We start from the raw sequence: 17,908 nt of genomic DNA on the forward strand, positions 1-17,908 counted from the left end.
AGAGTGAGAGACAGATAAGAAAGGAGGAAAAACTATATATGGGCAAAATTTAAAATGTTTTACAAATTCATGGTGGTTTTATCCAATTACTTTGACTGTAAAAACCCTAAAAAGAAAGTTCGCAAAAAACTGAAACGCTTCATTGAAATTTTCAAAACAAAATATTTCAGTGTTTTGATTCAAAACAACTTTTCATTTAGAAATTGACCTTAATTTTATTAAAAACCAAACAATTAAAAACATTAAAAAAGGCTTGAAATCAAAACATTTTGTTCAATCCAATTTTTTTTTTTAAACTTTTTTGAGTTGCCAAAAAAAAAAAAATTTAATTCATTTTTTGATCATTCTGAAACAATGTTTTAAATCTATTTTGGAATTACCAATGAATCAGAAAATTCAGTATTTGCACAGCTCTAGGATAGACAATAGACGTAGCCTCTGATCCCCTCCCCTGCCATTAGCTTTCATATGTTGAATCATATTCACAGCAAGAATAACATGCACTATTGCAGTTTAGAGCATTGACGGGGGAAATGATCTGGGTTCAATAAGAATGAACCCAAACTTTCACCCCAAAATTCAAACCAAAACTGCTGTACAATTCAACCAAGTGTTTGATTCATTGTTTAAGTGCTCAGTTGCTTCTGAACGTATGTCCAATGGTCCCACTGAAATCAGTGAAAAATCTGGACCGGGATTTGGCTTTAGGTTTGTTTGTTATCACACTTAGCAGAGTGAGAGATGATATTCTTGTGATTTTCCCAAGTCTGATGAGAACCAGGCAGTACCTGATGAAAAGTCTGCTTTTTGCAAAGCTTCCAGATCACCAAGATTCAAATAAACAGCCACACTGAAACTCCTGAACTTCTCCACAGTAATTACGGGGTGAGTTAACAACATTTTCTATATAGTACCCCTCAAAAGTGACTCCAAAAATCTCTAAAATCTGAGGGGACACTCCACCACCATTTGACTCCATTGCCCCCCACTCCCATTATTTTTGGGACCCTTTTGTAATGATCCGTGGTTTCAATATGCACACTACGCCGTCTTTTGGTTTAAGGGTTCCTGTATCCAAAATTTTAAAGCTCTGCCCTGGCACCAGCTGAAATTCAAACCTTTGAAGCAGTTTTGCCATCACCACTTTAGCCTCCATCTGTTAAGGAGAAAAAGAAAACTCGAAATCAGCAGATGCAAATGTTGCTTTGGCTGAAGAGATTTCAATTGAAGACACTGGGCAATTCTGTAAAATACGGAGATTTAAAACGATACCAGCTACAGTGTTATTGTAACTCCATTAGGGAGAAAGCTGTCCCTGGGAGAGGTGTTCCTCAGTCACCTGCAGTGTTCCCGAATTGGAGATACACCTCTACCCTGATAGAACGCTGTCCTCGGGAGCCAAAAAATCTTACCGCATTATAGGTGAAACTGCGTTATATCGAACTTGCTTTTATCTGCCGAAGTGCGCACCCTCCCCCCCCAGAGTGCTGCTTTACTGCGTTATATTTGAATTCATGTTATATCGGGTCGCGTTATAACAGGGTAGAGGTGTATATTACAGGCACAAAGATATGTCTGTTGGTTTAAGTTGTAGGTCTGGCTTGGAGACAAGGGTATGGATCAATCCACTTCAATAAGAGGATTGCCAGCGCAGGTATAACTGCATTTAGATGAGCTCCATTAGCACCATGGGAGACTGGAAAAACAGAAGATTCCACACAAGAGCTACAGAGCAGGCAACAAAAAGCAAGGCCAGCTTCCCCACACTGTCCACAAATGTGCATCAGGACAGCCTTGGGGATCCCAGCTCTAAGGGGAAGAGGCCAGGTCAGTAGCTTTGCCTCTATGCCTTTGGGCCTGTCTGATTTCATATTGCTTCAGCAACATGGCACAGCATGTACCAATGAAGCAACAGTTAAAATGTGTTTAGCTTAACAAAGAGAAGTTTAATGGGCGATCTGACTGCACGGGGAACAAATATTTAATAATGAGCTCTTCAAACTATTAGAGAAAGGTCTGACATGATCCCATGGCTGGAAGTTGAAGCTAGACAAATTCAGATTGGAAATAAGGCATACATTTGTAATAGTGAACGTGATTAACCACTGGAACAATTTACCAGGGGTCATGGTGGATTCTCCATCACTGACAATTCTTAAATCAAGACTGGATGTTTTTCTAAAAGATCTGCTCCAGGAATTATTTTGGGGAAGTTCTATGGTCTGTGCTATACAGAAGGTCAGACTAGATGATCACAATGGTCCCTTCTGGTCTTGGAATCTATGAAAAAGGCGGGATACACCAAAACTTCTGAGGCCTGCCTACCTGTGAAAATATCTGTCCAATACAGGAACGGGGTCCCAAAGAAAATGGAAAATAGGTAAAATATGGCCTACGAGAAAAAAAAAAGGACAACATTTATTCTGATGGCTGCACTGGGATGATAGAAGCTGGTTTATAAGTCAAATATTTCATCACAACTGTAATTTTAATTGCTTCGGAATAACTTCTTTACACCTCTGACTCATTAAGGCACCATCTTCTTAACCTAACAGCAGAATAGCATCATAAGTCCTTGTGCCCATTTCCTGTCACATGGGAGAAATGACACTGTAAACTCTTGGGGGCAGGGACGGTCATTCATTATATATTTGGATAGTGCCCAATGCAATGGGCCTCAATCTGATTTGGCCTTTGAGTGCTACTCAAGTCTAAATGTTAATAAGAATAATACCCTCCTTTGAGAACTGCAGATAAAAATCTGCTGTATAAAACACAAAATTATTAATAATAATGCTTGGATTTGCATCTGAGCATAAAGCTACAATAATAAACATATTTTCCCTGTTAATGCTCTTACCATAATGGTTACTCAGTATGTTTTGGTAACATGGTAGTAAAATATACTCACTTTGGTGCATCTTTGTTAAATCGGTCAGGATTAAAGGTCAGTGGGTCCTTGAAAAACTTTTCCAGCCTTCCCATGATATATGTGCTGAACTGCCAATAAAATGTGTTTGCATTATTTATGAGATGCACACTGCTAAAGCCTCTCTGATGGCTCACAAGGACAAAAATAATTCTGTTTGTTTCTAACTAAACACTTTGCATCACCCTCCCCATCACTGGATCTGACGTACTGCCACGAACTGGGTTCAAAAGCTCCATTCACACCTTATTCTTTTGGTCTTCAGTGCCCAACTCTCTGCTGCCGTAACTCCCCCAAAGTCAATGAACTATGCCAGCAGGGAATTCTGGCTCTGCAGTGTCTAACTCCATTGTGTGTGGACTTACAACCTGATGGGTTTTGGATGCAGCCATCAGACTCACAATTAGAGAAGTATTTGCTGGAATTCTGATGCTTTCAATGACATTTTCCTTTCCTGTCCAACGTATGGTCCCTGGAACGGGAGGGTATAATCGGAGGGATTCTTTGAGAACCTGTGCCAGCACAGAGTAACAAGGAGTTAATTATTACAACATGGGGAGAAGAGACATGATGCCAATTCTTCCCCCATAGCCTTTCCAATCAAGTCATTGATCAGGAAGACTGTAGCTAGAGAATTTGATGGCTAGCAAAGCAGGACAGCTAAATACATATACTTCAGCCCTTCTTACTGCCTTATGTGTAAGGAGAACACTATGAAAAAAAACCAACAACAAAAAACCCCACAGCAGCGAGACTAAGAGCCCAGGTCAACTGCCTTGGGCTTGTGGGACTTGCACCATAGTGCTAAAAATAGCAGTGTAAAGTCTATTACCACTCACGTTGGAGCTCAGGCTCTGAAACCTGGTCAGTTACCCCAAGTCAGACTCTCTGGGGTAGAGTTCCAGGCTACAAACCCATGTGGTCAAAATAAGGGCAGACATTCACTTGAAACATACAGTGAGTGAGAAACTTAGTTCTATGCTCCGATGATAATTAAACTAAGCAGGCAAGGATTTTTGTGCGATTTCAGAGTGAAAACCCAAGAACATCTTTTCTTCCAAGGTTATGCTACCCCTGAAGGCTCAGAATACCTAGGACAAAAACTGTCAGAATTGATCGTCGCTTTTATTTGTATGAAACAAAACCAGTTCAGAGCCCCTAATGGCTGTGCTATGATATGGCAAAAGTGCTGCAAAACAACGCAAGCTTCCCTTTGGCCTCATTCTCCTACTATACCTGTGACAAGTACTCGAGCTTCCCAAGATCTTCATAGTCAATGTCCCTCTTGGCTCCAATAACCTCATCCACTTCAGCATGAAGTCTAGAGGTGTAATGAAGGAGAAGCTGTAGTTACTGACATCCATTTCCTGCTACGTGAAGTGAATAGTTTTTTTTTTTTTTTTAAACTGTCCTAATATTGAGCCTGACCTTGCCTCCCTCCCCCCCCTCAGACAAAATGCCTATTGATTCCAAAGGCTGACTGCCTGAGCAAATATTCCAGAATCAGTACCACGGCAGTATTCATAAAGTACAATACAATCAAATGTGATAAATTCCATCTGCAGACAAGACCAGCTTTGTATAAAGGCTTCTAAATAAATTACTTAAATAGAATTGAAAAATCTCATTTCCATGTTTTTTTATTTTACAGTGTGAATTGCATTAAATATTATTTATTTTGGAACACAGGTTAGGATTTATTATGCATAAATACTGGTTATGTAATAGTCCTTATAATTATTATGGGACACAACATGCTCACCCCAGAGTCAGAGAGCTGGCCTGGCAAACTAAGCATGGAGTGTACATACCTTTCTAGTATTTCAGGTTGCCGCCCCAGTTCCATTATTGTAAATGATAACTGATTAGAAGTTGTCTCATGACCTAAAAATATTGAGAATCTATTTAAAAAGCAACACTGAAAATAATACTATTCTATACAAAATTAAGTGCACCAATACAACTGTGACCACAAAAAACCAGAGGCCAGATTGAGGCCTCTAAAAAAAAAAAAAAGCCCAAAATGCTTAATTTTAATACTGTGCTAGGCAATAAATGAATGAAACCATATAAATGTTGAGATATGCATGTATGAGGACTTCAACAATAAAAAACAGAAACAGATTAAGCTGCAGATCAAGCGTATTATTTTTTGTTCTATTTTCAGTGGATATGGAGAACAACAGATCTCCATCTTCTTTATAACAGCCCTTAAAATTTCTGAAAAGTATTAGTCCCCCCTCAATCTTTTTTCTCAAGAATACACATACCAGATTTTTTAAATCTTCCCCATAGTTCAGGTTTTCCAAATCTTTTATCATATTTGTTGCTCTTCTCTGGACTCTTCAATTTGTCCACATCTTTCCAGAAGTATGGTGCCCAGAACTGGACACACTACTTCACATCCATGCTGAGTACAGCAGAATAATTACCTTCCGTCTCTTACATAAGGCACTCCTATTATTACATCCCAGAATGATATTAGCCTTATCACATTGTTGGCTCATATTTAATTTGTGATCTACTAGAAGCCTCAGAGCCCTTTTCAGCAGTACTACTTCCTAGCCAGTTACTCCCCATTGTGTGTTTGTGCATTTGATTTTGCCTTCCTATGTGTAGTACTTTGCACTTGTCTTTATTGATTTTCATCTTGTTGACTCCAGACCAATTCTCCGATTTGTCAAGGTCTTTTTGAATTCTAATCCTGTCCTCAAAAGTGCTAGCAATACCCCCCAGCTTGGCATCATTCATAAGTTTATAAGCATACCCTCCACTCCATTATCCAAGTCATTAATGAAAATATTGACTAGTTTTGGATGAAGAACAGACCCCTGAAGGACCCCACTAGATGTGTCCTCCCAGTTTGACAGAAAACCACTGATAACTATTCTTTGAGTACATTTTTTCAACACACTGTGCCCCCACTTCATAGGAATTTCATTTAGACCACATTTCCCTTAATGTCTTTTAGCTACTTTCAATGAGATCTAGGGGAGGAGACAGCATCATGAGACTAACCAGCTCTTTGCAGACCACCATTAAGTGCTGCTCTGTGAACCAAGTTTGGGAGCCACTGGTCCAGATATTCTTTGCTTATGTTTATCTGATGGGTGGGAGGTTTAAATGTCATTTTCCTATTTCTCACTCCAGATCTCACTCAAACTGGTTTTACACCACTATAACTTGCAATGGAGTTACTCCTGACCTACACCTGTGTCAGAGAGAGACTCAAGCTCTTAGTAACTCTCATTATAGACCCCCTGGGAATGCGTACTATTTTCAATAGCTTCCCACATTATGTGTCAGAGTAATAAAGTAACTACTGTACAAACCAGCAATGAAGAAAGTGACAAAGTTATCCAGAATATTTTCATCATTTCTAGTCTCCTCCTGAGCTGCTGGGATACGAAACAAAAAGTAGTTATAAAAGTTCACTTTGCCCCTTTAACAACATTTTGGGGTCATGGGAAGGGGAGGGGGCTAGAAGGGAGGGGGAGGCTCAGTGGTGACCCGGAACCCAAGTTCTGATTCCAAATGTACAAAGAGGTATATGTTAAACTCAGAAAGGAACAAAATCTCCAGGACAAGGTCCCACTTGTAAACAAACCCTTGTTTGGATCTTCAGCTTGAAAGAAACATTCCTGAGCATGTTAGAAAGGACTGAGCCTCAAAGTTCAGATCCAGAAGTGAATCCCCAAATTTTGGGTGTGTTTGGATCCACTGTTTAACTCTGCAAAACAACTCACAGAATAATGAAATCAGAGAATGCTGAGTTTCCTACCATCCCCTTTCAGGATCTGAGTAAGAATATCTCGTGGGACTTCCTCCCCATTCTGGATGGCCTCTCGCCTCTGCTCAATGCATTCCTTTCCCACACGGCGCAGCAGTCTCACACTTTCCTGGATCTCCTTTATCAATTTTTGTTTTCCTGGCATATACTGAATATAAAATGTACTTGGTCATTTTACTAGCTTTGCAGAATAAACCAAAGAGATGTAGAGACTAGGGCTGATCAAAACTGTTTTTAATAAAAAACTGGGTTTGATTAAATGAAATTTTTTGCTAAAAATATTTGCTCTCCATGGAAAATTTAGATTTTTTTGTTGAAAGACCAAATGCTTGAAAACCGAAATATTTCAGTTTGGATATGCTGCTGTCACACTTCACAGCAGCTGTAATTCAATTCAGCTGCCTCATGCGCCATGGCCAAGGACTCCCAGGAAGCATCAAAATGCACCCTCTCCTGCATCATGGGAGATGTAGTCTAAAAAGGGTGTCTGACCTATAGAGGCAAATGGGAGCACAAGGAATCTGAACTACAACTTCCATGAGACACTGTGGCAGCATTTTCAAATCAAAATATTTCGGTTTTCAATAGAAAAGTTTTGTTATATGAATTTTTGCTAAAAAAAGTGTTCACAGAAAGAAAACCCATTTTCTAACCAGCTCTAGTAAAGAGCATGATCCTTTTTTCAGACACATTTATGCTTCTATTCACAGAGAGAGAGGAAATAAGAAAATATTTTGTTCAGTGCGCGAATTTCTTAAATTGCTACTGAAATTTTATTTCAAAGAGAGAGGAAAGGAAAGACACAGGAACCATCTCAATCTGTTGATCCTTTTTCTATTGCGAATAGGCCCAAACACACAATCCCAGCCCACTGTGCTCACCAGTCAATATGCATGCAGTGACTACAGCTTCACTCTGAAGAGAGCACTACATGAAGTGAGATGTGTACGGACCTGCACAAGAGGAACACGTATCTCGCTCATTCCTTTCATGACCATGGACACGGCATGTGGGAAAGGCGTCTGGTCATCATGCAGCGTGTTTAATTCTAGGCCAAAGGCCACCTGAGGATATTGAGAGAAAGAGGCAGCTATTTCCTGATTAAATCCTTCTCCTTACTGCATCTATAATTAAAAAAAACATGAATAGACCCATGCTCTGTTCCTAGATCATGCTACTACCTAAGGGTTAGATTCTACCTTTAGGCACAGCCCTGAGCAAACAGTGATATCTAAAGCCCAGAAGCAGCCTCTGGGAGAGAGAGTGGCTCAGAGACACCCCTCTGTGTCACACTACTTACCCAATGGGGTAGTCATTTACTGCTCCCTTCTACCAACCTCGTGCTGGCTCCTGCAGAGAGGGTGCAGCCGTGGCAAGTTTTTGTTGATGCATAATGGCAATGAAACACTATACACACGTCAGTTAATACTGACATGTTCCTTCGAGATTGCAGGAGAGGGAGGAGAAGACACAGACCTGGAGAGCTCTCTCAGGCTATGTCTACACTGCAGGTGTGATCTTCAGCTTGGGTACACCAAAGTTAGTACACCAAAAATGGCAACATAGGCTTGTACAGCCCATGCTGAAGCCTATCTGGGACCCTGGGTATGCACTCATGCTGCTCGTCCACGCTGAATCCCTGCTACTTTTAGCGTGCTAACTAGATGAAAGCTAGCACTGGCATGGCTATATGAGGTGTAAATCACACCTCCAATTGCACAGTACACATAGCCTGAGTGTAACAGCCCCTGAGCAAAATTTTTAAAACATGCCAAAGTCCTATTTCCAAAAAGCACAGGGGCTTCTAAAGTGGGACATAAAACACTTTTGAAAATGTTTCCCCCCCATCTCTTACTGCAGATCAGATTCTGCCACCCTCGGGCAGGTTGAGTGATAACTTATTCTTACTTCACACTGACTTCAGCGGGTCTAGTTATGGAGTATGCTACTACTCTACCCGTGTAGGGGTGGTAGACTCTCACCCTCAATTAACCTGGCATTCAGGGGAAAGTTTTCTGTTTCATAGCTACAGCCCCCTGATTTTGGTCTAGGTAGCTGCACTTCAACTGTTCTGTCACTTAGAGTGGAAACAGGAAGTCAGACAGTCTGTACCTTTGCAATAACATCCAGAGTCACTCGGCTCATCATGCTCATGATGTCCAGTTCAGTTTTTCCATCTGCTTTTTCCTCTAGCTTATTCATCAGCTCCTCTGCTTTTTCATTAAAGGTTTCCATCAAACCAATCAGGTAGCTGGACAATTTAAAAAATATTAGTGATGGGGCATCTTTGTTTAGAGAAAAATTATCTTCACTTATTTCACAAAGGAAAATTTAGAGAATACAAATTTTTCAAATGATATTTTAAACCCTAAACTAGTTACATCCATTTTTCCAAATTAAAGAAAACACCTGGAATAATCACTTGCTTAAGCACGATAGAACGAGCTAAATTCTGCTTGCACTACTTCTGTGGAATTCAATCCTACCAGAGCTAAGAATAGCCATGTAACGAATCACTTTCAGAGCAAAGAGCCTGATTCAAAGCCCACTGAGGTCAACGGAAAGACTCCCACTGACTCCAGTGGGCCTTGGATCAGACCCGAAATGAAACGTAATGCCTAGATTTAGCTTACCTTTCCCTCTAAGCATAGGCGCGGAATTTTATTTTCCTCAGGGTGCTCCACCCCTGCTCTGCTCTAAGGCCTGCCCCTCCTCCGCCTCTTCCCACCCTGCTCTGCCCCCTCATTAGGCCCCTGCCCATCTGCTGCTCTCCACCCTCCCGCACAGACCTGAGCAGCAGAGCCACCAAACAGCTGTGGCTGGTGGGTGCTGAGCACCCATAATTTCTTTTCCGTGGGTGCTTGAGCCCCAGAGCACCCATGGACTCGGCGCCTGTGCCTTTAAGTACACACACACACGTGCAAAACTAAACAAAAACCCTACACAATAATAAAGATGTTTCTCCTAAAGACTGGAAGCAAAGGAGACAAGTGGTATTTGAAGTCGCTCTTTAGATACTTGAGGGGCGCTCAGATATGACATATGGTGTCATTACTAGTTGTCTAGATAGATAGCTCTGCAAAAACTGCTGCTGCTACTTCTGTCATTGGGTGTATATGGATGTAAGTGGGAGAACCAAATTAGTCTCTATTTACTGTACACAGGGCTGGCTAACTTTTTTGCCACCCCAGGCAAAAAAGAAGAGCACCGCCCCGCTGTACACCCCACCCACGAGCGCCACCGAAATCCCCGCCCCCCAGCACCACACCACCCAAAGACCCGCCCCCTCCAAGCGCCGCGCCGCCCGAAGCCCCCGCCCTCCTCTGAGCGACACACCGCGCCAGCCCCTGCCCCCCCAAGACCCCGCCGTCCCAAGCACCACGCCGCCCGAAGCCCCGCCCCCCCCCGAGCACCATGCCGCCTTAAGCCCCACCCCCCCGAGCACCACCCGAAGCCCCCACCCTCCCTCCGAGCACTGCGCCTCCCGAAGCACCGCCCCCAAGCACCGCCCGGCACCACGCCGCCGAATCCAAAAATAAAAAATAAAAAAATCGAGCGCTGCCCTGCCCCAAGATGCCACCCCAAGCACATGGTTGGTCAGCTGGTGCCTGGAGCCAGCCCTGACGGTACGTACAATACGGCCGAGTTATGGTTGCCATGAAAACAATGCATTAAACTTTGGATAAAATCAGAACTATCCACTGATTGACCGCAGTTACTTCTAAATTTAAAATAATTGGGGAAGGGGGAGAAATACCGGACATATTTTAATAACTCCTCTCTGGAGACAATAGGGAGCTAATCTCAGATATAGATTTGCCTTACATTCGGCTGAAAGCTGGATCCATAATTCTCCGTTGCTTGTACCAATGATCATGGTTAAGATCAGTCACTAAGCCATTCCCTAAAAATCTGACAAAAAGATGAGGATTAAGGAAAAGAAAAAGTTTCTGGCAAGGGATTTGATATGAAGTTTTCAATTTTTTCAAGCCACATGTATAGCAGCCTTTCCCCATCTGCCTGAGCTCTCATTAGCCTACTCGGTTTTATAATAGGGCAATATTTATAATTGGAAATTACAAAATATGTTCTTTTCTCAGGAAGCATCAAGTTGGTCCAAGCACAGTATTTCACTCATGCCACTGGAGAAGGAAATGACTTTAAAAGACAGCTGTGCTTGTACAGTGCCTAGCACAACTGGGCCTTGATCCATGACTGGAGGTTCCTAGGCACTACTCTGTACAAAATCATAATCAATCATATCTGAAGTACCACTTTATATGTTTCAGGAAATCATGCTAGCAGGGCAGGATAATTTCGCCCTCTATGATTAAAACCAGCAGCTGAATACCCCCATGCACAATGGAATGATTCAATAATATAAAGGGAAACCAGTGATTGATTTATTTTTTAAAATAGTCTTGTGCAAACTTTCATCTGCTTTTGGGTTCAGCTCATAGAAGCCCAACTGTTTTGAGGCTAGGTGCATATCCCACAGGGGAGAGATGTGAAAGATAAAGGACTTCCCTGTGTACTCTCCATTGTTCCACTAGGAAGACACTTGATTCTGTTTGAGTCTCATCAAGTTAATATAATGGGTGCCTTGTGCCCAATTGTGACTGGGGTTTAGCCATGGATCCCAATTTAAAGTCAAATCCAGAATCGATCAAAGCAAGTTTAATCCCTTCCTCCCGTTTTATTCATCTCTAAATTTATTTTAAGCACATGATGCTTTTGATTGGAGCTGGCCTACCTCATGCCAAATATAGCATAGAGTTTGCTATATGATATTTGATCCTTCGGGTACTGTGGTATCGTCAGGAACTCCTAAAATCAAATCCCACAGTCAGCAAATATAAAGTGCAATTCATTTCCTAAGTAGACTGTAAAGAGCCATTTGGGCATTCAATTCTTTCTTTGTTTTATCAAAAAGGTCCACAGGCAACAGGCTCCACAAATCACACAAACTCGTCCCGTGAACTATTAGGAAGGAACACATTTGTCTTCCAGACAGAGTTATTTTAGAGGGTTTGGCTCCCTCATTTGTACACTTACAGAACTTAAGGATTCTTTGCAGGCCTAGTCCTAGAACAGCTTTCCTCCCAGGTTCTGAAAGTGCCTTACAAAAGTTGCTCAAATCTCACATCACTATTATTCCTACGATTCAGAAGGGGAAACTGAGGCATCTAGCAGTTAGTGGACTAGTTTTTGGAAGTGTTGCGCACCTGCAGCTCTCATTGACTGCAGTAGGTGCTGCGGGCATCCACTATCCAGGAAAGAGAAGTCACAAGTGGCTTAAATCAAGGCAAAGTATAAGTCAAACGGTACAGGAAGAACTAGAACCCTGGCATCCTGGCTCTTAACCTCATACTCCAAACACTGCACAACACCCATTTGGTTTATAGGAGGACAGATGGCTGAGTGGATGGATAGGATGATTCCAGTCAGATGATTTATGCAGTACCTTTACTCCTTCAGGACTTAGAACCATTAGTGAGACTCTGTGAAAGGCATTAAAACGCATAATGGGGCCGTACTCCTCTGCCCTACAAGAAAAAGGGGGGAGAAGAATTATGGTGCAAAATAACACATCAATCATGTGTGAAATGAAAACACCCTCAAAGGAACACAATACAGTGTAAAATGGGCACTGCTATCTTCACATCTAGGCAAAGCACTTACAGCAAGACCTATGTTCTGTTCCTGACTTGCTGAGTGACCCTGGGCAAATCACTTAATCTATTTGTGCCTCAGTTTTCCAATTTGTGATATAGGGTTAATGATGCCAGTATGTCCCTCTCTCCTGTGTAATGCTGGGTGGCAGTGTGGTCCAATAAAAAAAATATTGAGATATAATAACTTACCATTGTATAAAGAGATCATGCACCAGCTCATTTTTCTTTAGCGTTCTCCAGATGATTGGCAGGTGTCCCAGTAAAAAGCTGGAGAAAACAAAACTAGATCTTAGTCTAATCCTAAGGCTGAAACACTACTCTCTGTCCATCGGACTCAAGAGTCTATGGACAGAATGAAATATGGGAGATAGATTTAAAGGCTGGAAGGGACTTGGAAGATTGTGTTGGTTCAGCTCCCAGAACATGCAGGTCTTGGGGGATCTGCATGAGGCAGGGAGCATTGCCATTAACTTGCTATGCGAACTGACACAAGTTAGACCTTACGTATCAATTTCTCCATTTGTAATAATGGAGATAATTTTTATTTGCCTTTGAAATGGGCTTTAAATCTTCATTTGAGGACAAGAGTAGATCCTATTAATGAGTGTGTATTTCTAGATACATTGATTGCAACTCCATGTGGCTTGTAAGCTTTTGTAGAACTTAGGCTAGGTCTACACTACCTGCCTGAATCGGCGGGTAGAAATCGATCTCTCGGGGATCGAATTGTCGCGTCTCGTTGGGACGCGACAATCGATCCCCGAATCGACGCTCTCACTCCACTAGCGGCGGTGGGAGTAAGCGCTGTCGACGGGGAGCCGCGGAGGTCGATTTTGCCGCTGTCCTCACATCGGGGTAAGTCAGCTCCGATAGGTCGAATTCAGCTATGCTATATGTGTAGCTGAATTTGCGTATCTTAAATTGACCCCCCCCCCCCCCCCCGTAGTGAAGGCCTGCCCACAGTCACACTGTTCTGGTTTCCGTTGATATGCTGTCTGCATTGCTTGTATTTTCTTTCCTTTTAAGAAAACACACCCACAACCCATAGCCCCTCCTAAAAGACACATTCCCCACCACCCCCTTCCCTGATGTTTACAAGGCAAGACTCCCTCAATTGTTCTGCAGAGTTCTCTGCATTGTGTAGGAAGGTCTGTGAACAGAGACTGAGCACAAAGACTCTGCTGTTCTGTAAAATGAGACAGTCTTTTGTCTGTGTAAGAATCTGAGATGTTTGGGATTACAGGTGGTAACTGTCTTGGCATTGATGACAAAGGACATTCAGTCTAATACTCCTGAATCCATGCTGTAGTTGTTATATAATTGTATGTACAGAAGAGAGAATGTGGGCCCAATTCTGAACTTCTTTACAACATGGTAACTCAGTCACTGGTGTTACACTGATGAAAGTATGATTAGAATTGGCCCCTCTCAGTCTACATGTTCTGGTTCATTCAAATTATGAAATAAAGAGGAAAAAATGGAAGGGAAAGTATTGGCTAATATGGAAATTACATAAATGAATAAAAGGTGTCAATCCATCAAATGCATCAGCTTTATTTAAAACCCATGCAGCAATTCCTTCCTTTAGAGGCGAGTTGGCAATTCCTGCTGACTTTGTACACATCTGAAGTAGGATCTGCTCTGCAGCTTCCTACTGCAATTTCTCAAAAAGCCAACAACCTGTGCTTAAGGGGATCAGTTTTCCAAATGAGACACAGATAGCTGTGCTGTTGTTATGGTAAAAAGAACAGGTTCCCTTTCTCTATGCTAGCTTCTTTTAGTCACTTAAAAATGTCAAGCATTTAACAAAATTACCCAACCATTTATAACAAACTCTTTTAACCCTTTGTGTGTGTGAGTCAGTGAAGTTCCCTTCTAGTAACTGGACCAAAAAGGACAGGATCCCTGCTGCTAACTGTTAGCAAAAGAAATTCTCCTTTAGCTGAGGTATCAGAAACCTGTGTGTTTTGAGCATAAAGGAGCAAAGCTGTAGCCCTGGCTCCGCTTGTGCGTGTCTCATTTGTTGACTGTGGTTGTTGTCCTCACCACAAATATTTTTCTTCAAATTTCCCACCAATGCAAGTCCGCCAGTGCCGGAGCCACTGGTGGTAACAATGGTGGGAATGCTCATGTACACTGGCTGCCAGTGGTTTAATTCACTGTGACAGAGGAAAGATGGCCAAATGGTTAGTGCACTAGCCTGGTACTTATGAGAGCTGGTTTCAGTTCCCTGCTCTGTCAAAAACTTTCTGTGTCACCTTAGACAAGTCACTTTGTTCTCTGGCTCAGCTCCCCATTGGTAAAATTCGCAGGAGTGTTGTGAGAAGAACAATGTTAAAAGCGAGTGAAGGGCTCACTACAGTGATAAGAGCCCTGCAAAGCTTACCATAGATAGTATTGTCCAGCTCTGCTTAGAGCAATTCTAGCTGTTGGAATACTGGTGGCAAAAGTGGCCTGTCTACACTAGTGCTCCTGCTGGTTGAGCAGCACTGGTGCTGGAGAAAGGTCTAGTATAGACAAGGCCTCTGTCTGAATCCTCCCCTATGTATGCTCTAGCCCAGTGTTTCCCAAACCCGAGGGACGTACTGGCCGCCACTTCCCGCAGCCCCATTGGCCTGGAGCAGCGAACCGTGGCCAGTGGGAGCCGCGATCAGCCGGACTTGAGGACGCAGCAGGTAAACAACCCGGCCCGGCCCGCCAGGGGCTTTCCCTACACAAGCGGCGTCCCGAGTTCAGGGAAACAATGCTCTAGCCCAATGGCTGGCTGATGGGGACAGAACATGTCAATGGTCCTACTCTAGAACACTCCTCCCCCATCCTCCCATGGAAAGGACAGCACCACATTTTTTCCACTTATGCTTTTTTGATCAATGGGACACTGGATGGACTTAACACATAAAGTTAAGCATGTGCAGAAGGGTTTGCAGGATCAGGGCCTAAAAGATAATACAGAACATATATTCTTCACACAGGCCACTTGAATATTTTTTTTATAGGTTGTTGGTATGTAAGCCTCAGTTGTCATGCTAATTAACACAGAGAGCACTGTGTGGCCCTAAATGACTAAACCAGCATGTTTGAGTCACGCATCTGCATCATTTCACACACCTGTGTCTTTTCAAGTCCATTGTTTTCCAGGGTTCTGCAGTGATTCTTGGAGTGCAGAGGATTCTTTGCAGAAGTTCCTGACTCCAACTGAGCTGTGGGGGGTTCAGCATCTCACAGGACTGGGCTCTTAAAAATGGTTTTCTTTATCATATGAACAAAGATTCAAAACAAAGGGCTACAAGGAGACTAGAATACTCATCAAACTACTGGATTCCTAACACTGTTGTACACCACGATGATACCTTTTGCTCAGGGTTGGGATGTATCGGCATGTGACAATTATCCCAAAAAAAGTCGGTTTGGAGAGACATCTATTTTTCCATGTTTTCCTTTAGATTTCTTATGTGAAATAAACCTTTGACGGGATAACCAAAGATGTGAGCTATTCAAGTGAGAAAAAATGGCACAAAACCCCAATGCAAGGATCACTTTCACACCTATTCCGCGGAATGTTTTAAATTAAAAGTGCTCATAAATGAAGGCTCTGAGCACCGTAAACAACTTACCCAGTTTCTATTCTAAAATATACAATAGGGTATCAAGCCCAAATAAAGCTGATACTAGGAGCCACACAGATCTCAATATAGTGCATAATATAGCAGTGCTGGAAATTAAAAAGGGATATAGAGATCACAAGCCTTATTCTGAAGGATCCTATCTAGGCTGATCACTGAAGATCAAACCAAAAATCCTTAAGGAGAAACATACAAATAAACAACCAAAAACTTACCTTACATGGTGCCACAGGCCTGGAAAGCCATTTTGATCTAACTACAAACAGGACTAGAGCTGGCATATCCCTAATATTAATCTGTAGACTCTGAACAAACAGACATGATAACTGTAGTTACACAACCACACTCGATATCCTTGCGTGGCTGCTTATGCAATAGAATGCTATTGCTGCATCTGCTCACATACTGGTATATGCCCAGTTTACTAGGGCATACGGGGCCAAAGATAAGGTTAAATAAGCAGCCTTAATACCACTACATGAGCTGTTTCTCCTTGTGACAGCAATGCCACTTTGGTGCTACAGGTCTCTTTAACACTGTTCATATCTGTTGACATTTGTTTTTTGCTAAAACAGAATACCTACATGGTAAAGAGAGAATATGTTGAAGCGAGTGAAATTATCATCAGCTAATGTGGTCCAAAAATTCGGATATGACCTCAGGCACGGGGGGGGGGAGGAGGAGGAGGGAGAGGGAGGTTTGTGCCAAACAGGGTCAGTTTAAAGACAGTGTATAACAGAAACAGAGCTTCAAACATAACCAGTCCGCTAGCCCCGAGATGGATCACAACCCCCTCCCCTGGATTGCCAGAGCCCAAATCCTACAAATACAACTCAAAGCCAAACCCACCAGGTAAACGATTGGTCTTGCTTTGAGCAGGGGGTTGGAGTAGATGACCTCCTGAGGTCCCTTCCAACCTTGATATTCTATGATTAAAGTGCCTCTAACCAGGCGCTTACCTCCCCCAGCATAAAAGGAGGAATCCTGACCTCATTCGGGTCAATAGCAAAGCTCCCACTGACTATGACGGAGCCAGTTCTGCACCCAAAGCGGGTCAGTCCAGGACGCCTGGCCCTGCAATACCAGCAAGGTCACGGACAGCCCTTCTGGAGGGACAGCAGCCCCCTCCCCTATTTCCTCACTGGGCCATGCGGACATTGGGACAGCAGATGGGCTCTGATTCACCCAGGCTGGTGCAAAGTGAGAACCTGCCACCCCCAGGGGACCAGGCACTGGGGTGGCAAATGGGGGGAGGGTGCTGTTGAGATGCCTGAAACAGCCAGATCCTTGCTCTCTCCCCCCCCCCGCGCCCCTGTCCCTGTCCCTCCCCAGGGGCATGCTGCTGGCCTCCCCCTTACCTCGCTCTCGGGGCGCCGGGGATATGATCGTACTTCGCGTGGATGGCTCTCACGTAGCAGCAGTAAAGACCGAAGGCCAGGAGGAAAAGCGCGAGCAAAAGGAGGAGCAGGGCCCCCAGCACCTCCATAGCCGGGGCTAGATCGCTCGGCCGGGCGGGTTTCCGACTCCCTGCCGGGGCCTGCCTTTCATGGGGAAGGCAGAAAGCGCCGCAAGGCTGTGCTTAAAGAGAATTGGCAGCCCTGCCGCGCCTCCCAGGCCCTCCCCCGGCAGCGCCCCGGCTCGACCCGGCCCCGGCTCTTCTGCCTCCGGGGCTGGGCCCTGCGGAGTCTGTAACAGCCTGTCCCGAACCCGGCCCACGTCCACCCCCCGGGCCTTGCTGGGCTTCTCACCAGAGGGAAACCAGAAAGTTCATAATCACCCAAGGGAGCTGTCAGCACAGGGCAAATTCCACTGAAGGGACACAGAGAGGTGAAACTCGTGTTATACAGAAACGCAGGACTTTCCTCCCCTTAGATTACACAGCGTGGTTCAA

The 17,908-nt window shown here is 43.5% G+C and overlaps 1 protein-coding gene across 2 annotated transcripts; it reads right to left on the minus strand.

Moving 5' to 3' along the window:
• Nucleotides 1-304: 304 nt before the first annotated feature.
• On the minus strand, nt 305-17,821 carry LOC117876150 (cholesterol 24-hydroxylase). Of its 2 annotated transcripts, none has more exons than XM_034767992.1 (15): nt 17,376-17,821; nt 12,584-12,661; nt 12,184-12,265; nt 11,473-11,546; nt 10,545-10,631; nt 8,832-8,970; nt 7,673-7,783; nt 6,711-6,867; nt 6,262-6,324; nt 4,741-4,813; nt 4,166-4,250; nt 3,331-3,441; nt 2,912-3,000; nt 2,326-2,392; nt 305-1,156 (listed from the first exon to the last, which is right to left on the minus strand). In XM_034767992.1, the coding sequence occupies exons 1-15, from the start codon at nt 17,501-17,503 to the stop codon at nt 995-997; spliced, it is 1,506 nt and encodes a 501-aa protein (XP_034623883.1). In that variant the 5' UTR covers nt 17,504-17,821; the 3' UTR covers nt 305-994. The 2 variants fall into 2 exon arrangements, with proteins under 2 accessions (XP_034623883.1, XP_034623882.1); XM_034767991.1 differs by having other exon boundaries at nt 6,262-6,327.
• Between the last annotated feature and the right edge of the window lie 87 nt (nt 17,822-17,908).

The sequence above is a fragment of the Trachemys scripta genome, chromosome 4, assembly GCF_013100865.1.
Source record: "Trachemys scripta elegans isolate TJP31775 chromosome 4, CAS_Tse_1.0, whole genome shotgun sequence".
Classification (NCBI taxonomy): Eukaryota; Metazoa; Chordata; order Testudines; family Emydidae; genus Trachemys; species Trachemys scripta.

What these genes read in the sequence shown, in the direction of transcription:
- LOC117876150 (XM_034767991.1), bottom strand. Translation starts at nt 17,503, where the DNA reads ATGGAGGTGCTGGGGGCCCTGCTCCTCCTTTTGCTCGCGCTTTTCCTC. An exon ending in TATGCTATATTTGGCATGAG is followed by an intron (nt 10,632 to 11,472) that starts GTAGGCCAGCTC and finishes TCTTTTTGTCAG; the next exon opens with ATTTTTAGGGAATGGCTTAG. An exon ending in TGTCACTTTCTTCATTGCTG is followed by an intron (nt 4,814 to 6,261) that starts GTTTGTACAGTA and finishes CAATATTTTTAG; the next exon opens with GTCATGAGACAACTTCTAAT.